The 8969-nt window shown below is 22.6% G+C and overlaps 2 protein-coding genes across 3 annotated transcripts; one reads left to right on the top strand and one right to left on the bottom strand.

Annotated features, from left to right (window-relative positions):
- Positions 1–688: 688 nt before the first annotated feature.
- LOC100870585 (damage-control phosphatase 1) lies at positions 689–3357 on the top strand. 2 transcript variants are annotated; one of them, XM_012489252.3, is made up of 7 exons: positions 689–857; positions 922–1068; positions 1300–1405; positions 1488–1735; positions 1804–1989; positions 2069–2477; positions 2562–3357. In XM_012489252.3, exons 2-7 carry the CDS (start codon positions 980–982, stop codon positions 2922–2924), a joined length of 1401 nt encoding a protein of 466 aa, XP_012344706.1. In that variant the 5' UTR covers positions 689–857; positions 922–979; the 3' UTR covers positions 2925–3357. The 2 variants fall into 2 exon arrangements, with proteins under 2 accessions (XP_012344706.1, XP_012344707.1); XM_012489253.3 differs by having other exon boundaries at positions 690–857; positions 1470–1735.
- A 2409-nt stretch (positions 3358–5766) lies between these two features.
- sau (Golgi phosphoprotein 3 homolog sauron) lies at positions 5767–8769 on the bottom strand. Its single transcript, XM_012489251.3, has 4 exons — positions 8093–8769; positions 7740–7986; positions 7476–7651; positions 5767–7088 (listed from the first exon to the last, which is right to left on the bottom strand). Exons 1-4 carry the CDS (start codon positions 8336–8338, stop codon positions 6840–6842), a joined length of 918 nt encoding a protein of 305 aa, XP_012344705.1. The 5' UTR covers positions 8339–8769; the 3' UTR covers positions 5767–6839.
- Between the last annotated feature and the right edge of the window lie 200 nt (positions 8770–8969).

Raw genomic sequence — 8969 nt, 5'->3', positions numbered from 1 at the left:
CTTCTTTGTCTCCCACCTTTTTTGATATCAATTTCGACCTGATACTGAACCTTGACTGAGATAGCAACTGGCGCTAATGTAACTTCATAAGTCGTTATGAAACAGTTTAAAATGCAAATTCGTATATTATAAGAAAGAACGTAAAAGAACAATGAAGATAGAGAGTAACTCTATTTGAAATTTAAAGTCTTGAAAATAGAATTATTTATTTGAAAAGTAAAAATATAAAAAATTATAATAAAGATTTGAAAAATACTATAAACATTAGACATTATATATTAAAAATATCGTATCTAAAAGATGATTTGATTATATATCAGTTTCTTCTATTTCAATGTTTTCTTTATTATAAGCTTATTTAATGTACTTTATCTTTTATTTTATCTTACATTTGTATATTTAAATTATAATAGCATCAATAATTTTTGAAAATAAGAGAAAATTGAAATAAACATTTTTAATTTCTAACAACATATTATATCCAATTAAAATGATTAAATATTAAAATTTATTTTTTTAATCGTTTTTAAAATTAAATTTAAAATAGATATATATATTTTTATTATCTGAGATATCAAATAATCTCGTAACTATTATAAATCATGTAATAATCATGTAATAAATTATATTACTCGTGTTATCAAAAGCAAAAAAGTTCTCTATACATGTATACGAATACACAAAACGTCATACAATCCAAGTGTAATGACGGACATACTAAACGCATGCGCAATGCACATGCTTACTATCATATAATAATGCTTTATTCATTTTCTGCTGATTGTAATTTAGTCTCTGTGGAAAATTTCAAAAATAAATTAATACAAATAAGGATTAAAGAAATATTAAAACACAAGGTATATAATAATCAGTTATGTAAATGAAATCGCAAAGTAATATGTAATATCTTTAACATTTCAGAGTTCATACTGTATCTATACTTGATTTTGATCTATTGTATTCTAGCAATAGCTAAATCATGAATCAAAAATCAAATTCGGTAGATATTCGAGATTTGCAAGATATACGAACACCTTTTAATGTACGTTTAGCAGGCATTTATAAACGGTAAATAAAATTCACTTTCTATTTAACCTAGGAATAAATTATTTTATATATAAAAATTAAATATATCTTATTTTCTTTATATATATATATATATATAATTTGCTATAAAATATAATCAATGGAGAAAAAGTATCATGAACACTTAAATCACTGCATTTTAATTTATTAATATAGATATATTATAAAATTTACATATAATTGTTTACTAACTTTTACATTTTTTTTTTATAGGAGTTTTGCTTATGTAACACTTAAAGACAGATTACCAGTAATTTTAACCAAAATTATTGATACTTTCAGTCGTGACAAGGAAAATATTATTGAAAAATATGGAGAGGTAAAATAAATATTTATTTTTTATATGTTTAATATATTCTATTAATTTTATATTTAATATATAGATATGTTACATTATTTAGAATGCTATAGAAGAAGTTAAAAAAATGATAGGATTTATTAGTAAATTAAAAAATGAAATAGCAACAAATAAAACTTTAAAACCTATGCGATTGCTACCTGATGATTCAACTAATGATGCTGAGGAATGGAATAAATTTTTAATAAAGAGAACTGAAATAGAAAAAGAAATACCGTTATGGTTTAATACTCTTTGGCTATATTGTGAATGCTATATGTATCGGATACTTGCACAAGAACTTGTTCTCATGTAAGATTGGAAATAATTATATAATTAACAATATTATATAACAAATATGAATTATTTTTTAATTTTAGGAAATACATAAAAACTTATGATCCTTTTACAAAATCAAAACAGAATGCATTTACAAATTCCTTGATTAGCATAGAAATACTTTGTAGTTATGTTATAGATGTTATATCTAATAAAAAAAATCTATCAATAATGGAAACTAAAGAAGAATTTATGAAATTTATTAAGTTTAATCTTTGGGGTAACCAGTATGTTTCATTTTCATTTTCTAATTTTTATCTTTTATATGACACTAACATAAAATTTATTAAAATATATTCCTTACAGATGTGATCTATCTTTAAGTGCAGGAGCAGATGTTGGGCAGGCTACCCATCCTATACAAATATTAAAAGTATTAGATAAAGATATTCTTGCAAATAATTCAGAATTTATTTGGAATTTATTGAGAAAACCAGATAAAAATAAACTAGATATAAATATTATAGATATAATAATTGATAATGCAGGATATGAACTTTTTACTGATTTTTGCTTAGCTGCATTCTTAATTACAATCAAATTTGCTGATAAAATAAGATTTTACCCAAAACTTTATCCATGGTATATTAGTGATGCATCAATAAATGATATTCACTGGACTATAGATTATATGAAAAATGCATCAAATGAATGTTTAAAAAAATTTGCTAATTTGATAGAAAACTATTTTAAGAATAATATATGGACAATTGAGGTAACTTTTAATAAATAAATTCTATTTAATTCTTTTTTTTTTCCGTAACTTCAAATAAATAATTATACAATGTTAACTTTTCAGATTGAACCATATTGGACAGGTCCTTATGATCTTGTAGGGATGAAAGAACATGATCCAAAATTACATGCAAAATTGTCAGATGCTAAATTAATAATATTTAAAGGTGATTTAAATTATAGAAAATTAGTAGATGATATTAATTGGGAATATACAACATCATTTAAAAAAGCATTAAGAGGATTTGAACCAGCACCTATCTTAGCTATAAGAACAGTAAAATCTGATGTTTGTGTTGGCATACCACCTGGTGTAGGAGAAAAATTATTTGAAGAAGATGAATATTGGATGTGGAGTGGAAAATATGGACTTATTCAAATAACTACAGCTGGAAATTGTCAATGTCTAATGAACGAAACATATTAAAATCCTAATATAAATCCTAAAATATTGAATTATAAGCAATTTGTATATTGCATATTTTTATATTATATTATATTTCATATTAAATGTATAATATTCTCAGTTTTGTTGTAAATTAATTATTGTGTATTCAATATATATAATTAACTATATATAACTTAATTTATAATTACAAATATTTAATTATATATTCAAATTTGATTTTTATTTAAATAATATATGATTTAAATTATGAAAAATTATTAAAATCTATTTTAAAAATATTCATTTTCAATCCTTATGTACATATTTGTACTATATTACATTTTATAATCAACAATTATTATATTAAATAACTTTTCCAAAAGATAATTGTAATAATCTATATTACAAATACAATATTGTACAATATTGTACAGATACATATAAATATATAACATAACATGATGAAATAAAATTTTATGTATCTATATTTTTTATTATCTCCTCTCTCTTCCATCTCATTTGTGTCTTTCATTTTTATAAATATTTTAATAATAATAATAATAATAATAATAATAATAATAATAATAATAATAATAAAATAATTAATACATACTTTAATAATAATAAAATCATTACTTCATTATTATTTCAAATGTATTAATTCTAATAATAATATATATACAATTAATGTTGATCATTTAATATAATTAAATGCATGTTTTGACATCAATCCATATTATAAATTTATATTAATACATATTTTACTTTCATTAAAATTATATATAATAATTATTATATAAATAAATATGAAGAAAAACTATAAAACAAAATATATATTCCTTGCAAATTTTAATTTACTTTAAAACTCTTTTTTGAATATAATATGAATAAAAAAATTTGCTGAATATAATATGAATATAATATAAATAAAATACTTGAATTCTAAATGTATACAATTTACAATCATGATATATAAATGTGTTTGGAAAGATATATTACTCATAATATAAATATATTTATATACAAGAAAACAAAGAATACTAAATATTATTTCTAAAAATAATTTTTATAAGATATTAATCTGTCCATATAATGTATCTATAATATATAATATATGAAATATTAACTTTTAGAATTAAGATAAATATATATAATATCATTATTAACTAATTTGACCAAAATATCAATTGTATGATTTCAAAATGAAGAAATTTGAAATTAAAATTCTAATCTATCTTTCTATCTTTCAAAAAATATAAAATTTAAGTTCAAAATAAAAATGTAGAATTAAAAAATATTTGATTTTAAATTTAGTAATAATTTTAAATATTTAATGAATAATATATATATAGCATTACACCCTAAATTTAAAAAAATCTTCAGAAATTCTACCAAGTGGCAGTAGAGTTTTTAATAATTTTAGTAATTAAAGAATAAATATTTTAATTTGCATGTATAAAATTAAGAATGAAATAAATCTGTATTTATGAAAGTATTCATTCTTTAATTTTCACAATAATTTCATAAATGCTCAATATTTATGAAATTTACTTGTCCAGCAAGCATTTTTTAAGATTATTTATTTAAATTATTTGTTAAGCAAATTCTTATTAAAGAATATGCAAGTATAAAATTATGATATTTATTGACTATTTGTCATACAAGGAATTTAACAATAGTTTATATCTTTTATATTTCTTTCAGTAAATTTTTATAATATTTGTGATATAATATATAATAATATTCCAATATTGCAATAACATAGAAAAAAATCTATGTTTATAATACTAAGGCAGCGATATTAAAAGATTTTAGAATATCTATTTTTTAGTTCTTAATTATTATTTTCAAAATGTATATATATATATACATATATATATATATATGTATATATAGACAAAAATAAATTTATTGTTCTATAATATTTTAAACATAAAATAATTTTATATATTACATGTTAATTTAAAGATTCTCTCAAAATTATAAATAATAAAATTGAAATATTGAAATATCTTCAGATAATTGAATATAAAAATTCAATTGAATAAATAAATATTTTAGCATTTCCAAGAAATATCAATCAAATAAAAATTATATAGAATACTTTTAAAATTAGAAAATTCATGCTATGAAATTTATTAAAGTAATTAAATAAAATAATTAATAAAATAATTAAATTAATTCTACAACAATTTTAAAATTAATAAAAATTTTTAATTAATTTTATACCAATAATATAAAATTAGTAAGATAATATATTTAATATTATTTAATCTTCTTTAATATAAACTCTAAAATTGATCCTTACATGTATTTAAAATATATGTAAAATTTACAGTAAATGAAAGATACATTTAAATAAAAGATAATAATATAAAACTTATTCAAATCAATATGATCAGCACAAATATTGTTGAAAATAACAATATACCTTCTATTATAAAGGTCAGTATATATATTTTCACAAACATAATTTGTGAATTAAATACTCAAAAATGTCATTGTTAATTATTTAGAAATATCATGAATACTTAATGTTCGTAATAAACAAAATAATAAAATAATAACATTATTAAAAATTTAAATCCAATCATTAAATAAAGGCACGTAAATTTATAGTTTTATTATTTTAAAACATATATAATAAAAAATTTATTTAAGAATGAAATATTTCGATTCTTTATATATATATATATATATATATATATATATATATATACATATATATATATATATATATATATATATATATATATATAAAACATAAAACTTTTTACAAAATATTTAATATCTAAATGTGTTCGGTAAGAAAATTATTTAATTCGAGTATACGAACACTTTCAAAGAAAAATTAAATATTTTTTGACCATATACACACTTATAAATTTGTAAAAGATGATAGCATATATATTATTGATATTTACTTACATTTTTCCATTTTAATAAAAGAGTAACGACAATCTTGAAAAATTCCATGTCACTTTAATCACGTTTGCCTTATTGATCTCATAAAGTGATTTACTAATTATTAATTATAACAGATAATCGCCACTTTATATTTTTACTACTTACATATTATATCGTATAATTTTAATAATCGCAACATATATACGATAAGTAACAAAATTCATCGAAAACATACGAACATGTCGCGTATTAATTAAAAATATAAACTTCGACGTTCCATTTGCTATCTCGAACTGTTCCCGCGTTACATTTAATCATAGATTGTAATAATACATCGAGAAAGATTTAAACGAGATAGAAGTGACGTTCATAAACTAACTATTTTTGACATCTGAGTACTTTACTGCCACCTAGTGAAGCTATAAATGTACACTGGTTTAAAAAAAGAAATTAAATTTTGGAAGTAAATCTACAATAATCCAGTTTTGTTGACATAAAAAAATTCGTAAGAATTCGATCGTCATTATCAGAACGGTGCAAAGAATTACTTTCATCGCTTTTAAAGTTTAGACAACTATTAAAAATGTGGCACTTAATCTGACAGTGAATATTAGCCACATAAATATCGCATCTATAAACATATTTGCAGTCCATGTGCAGCCACAATAGACATAGAAAATATGAGACAAAACTCAGCATGGTGCAATCTTTCTTTCCTGAGCTGTCATGGCACTACCCCACACGCAAAGTACTCATTCACACTTTAAATTTTGTTATTTTTTTTTCCTTTTTTATAATATTTAAGTATGAACATTCATAATTCAACTATCAAATGTATTAAATAACAATAATGGAAATGACTAATATTCTAAATCTGTTTTACACAGTCGGGTTCAAGTTATTTGGTCTGAATTATACGATCATAAAAGATGATTGCAGCTACACCATTCCAGATTGCAACAAAAATTTCTGTAAAATTAATAGTCCCAAGTATTCATACTAGTACCCAGTATTTGCTTTATACACTTTTAGTTGGTAAAAAGACTGTTACTTAGTGAATGCAGCAAATACTGCCCAAAGAACTGGATTAGCATTAGGTTTAGTAGCTTCTGCTTCAAAATCAAGGTCCAATAATGTTCGCACTCGTCGCATTGCTATTTCATAATCATCATCTGAGAGTGGTGCAAATGCATTTTCTAATACATCAGCTGCATGAGCTAAAATTACTAAAGCTAGTGTTCGCCTATCCATTCGACCAGCATCATTGACCCATCGACTTAACACAGCTTCTTGAATCTGAAAAATATAAAAAATATATATTTAAAATTCTTTAAAAAAATTTATTTTTAATATTGTTGTAATACTATTAGTAAAATAGATAATTTTAAAAAGTATATTAATAATATGAAATTGATATCCTTTAATATATAATACAATATAAAAAAAATATAATTTTTTTAAAAAATTACAATTTAAATTTATACATATATATATATATATATATATATGTATGTACAAAGTTTAAAAAGAATTCAAAGAATTTATTTATCTTGCAAATATTAAAAAATACATGAATGCATATAGATAGTATATATTGCATATTAATATGTATTTTGACAATAATTTTATAGAAATTTTTATAGAAATATAAACAAATAATATATTAAGAAAATAATAATTTACTTTTTTTACGAGTCGACTTTTAGCAAGGTTATCAGTAAGAGGATGAGTTGTCATATCAAAGAGTAAGAAATTCTGTTTTTCAGTTGTTAAAACTCCTTTTTCAACAAGATTTTTGGCCAATCTTTCTCTAACATTTTTCAATTGATATCTTAATTTAAGTGGATTCCATGTTTCTCCTAAATAAGAAAAAAAAAAACAATATTAAAAATAATATACAAAATTTATTATCAATAAATACATATGTTCTTGAACTATATAACTAACCACTAAGATATTCAATCCAACTAGGAACAGTTTCAGGTGGATCAGTTTCTTTTAAATGTTTCAAAGCTTCATCTAGCAAAACATCTCCTGTGGGAGCATCATTTTTCAAAAGAAGTTTTCTCACCAATAGTCCTTTTTTACGCATACCAGCTTTTTCTAATTCTACTCGACCACGAAATCCAAGTTCTGCCAAAATACAACCACGTAATCCAGAACTTATGCAATCATTCCAAAATGATGTGTAACCCTGTCACAAATATTCATCTTAAACTTCAGGTACTGATTCATATATTTTGATAAATGTAACAGTAAAGAAATTAAATATAAAGTTGAAAATAGTAATGTCAACAAACCTCCTTGTCTTTCAAGCCAAGTAATAAAACTTCTTCCATGAGTGTCAATCTTGTTTCCTTATCAGAATCGTCGTCGATTTTGGGATTTGAATTAAGATCTTTTTGCGTATTACTGTCCGTATCCATTCCATGGCCAGATAATTTATCATTACCAATATCGTTTGAACCATCCTGTCCTAGACCACTGCCACTACTGCTATTAACCACACGTCGTCGTTGTACTAATCCGTCAGTGCGATTCATCATTTGATGAAGCTGTGCTTCTTTTACGATTACGTCCGCGTGTCAAATACGCCACCGTGTCGCCTTTACTTCCGATGATTAAATGTGTAGTCAACCGTAGTTAAAGCAAGCTGGCGGCATGTATTGAATAATATACACTATATTGTTGACGTTTTAACAAATATGACATATCTTTCCAAGATGGCCAATCTCTACGGACGTCGTTATTTTGTTCTATCAGTATTAACCTTTTTTATTACTCTTGTATTATACTCAATTAAGAACAAGTCAAGTATACGTTGTGCGTTCTACACTATCGTTCTGAACGTAATTCGTTGTTTCGGCAATACATTTACTTCGACGCTAATGTTTTTAGAAAGAAACTTATCGCAGTTCAATCGAGGCCCTCTCACCACTCGTCAAACCTAGGACGCGAATCGCGCACCATATATTACAATTGTTTAGAATGTTCACTCAACCTAGAAAATGGAATCTCTTTGCTCGATCGGTAACTCTATTTGCGATCATCGCGCCAAGTTTCGCATAAAAATTGAGCGAATTTCAAAAATGAGTGGTACTTGTTTTTTTTTTAACTTATTTCACATACAAAAAGATTTTTGTGTGTGAAATTAGATTTAACAATTCAATTATTATT

The sequence above is a fragment of the Apis florea genome, unplaced genomic scaffold (genome assembly GCF_048593485.1).
Source record: "Apis florea isolate Af1SG1 unplaced genomic scaffold, ASM4859348v1 contig_2278_pilon, whole genome shotgun sequence".
Classification (NCBI taxonomy): domain Eukaryota; kingdom Metazoa; phylum Arthropoda; class Insecta; order Hymenoptera; family Apidae; genus Apis; species Apis florea.
This window is presented reverse-complemented; position numbering and strand designations above follow the sequence as displayed.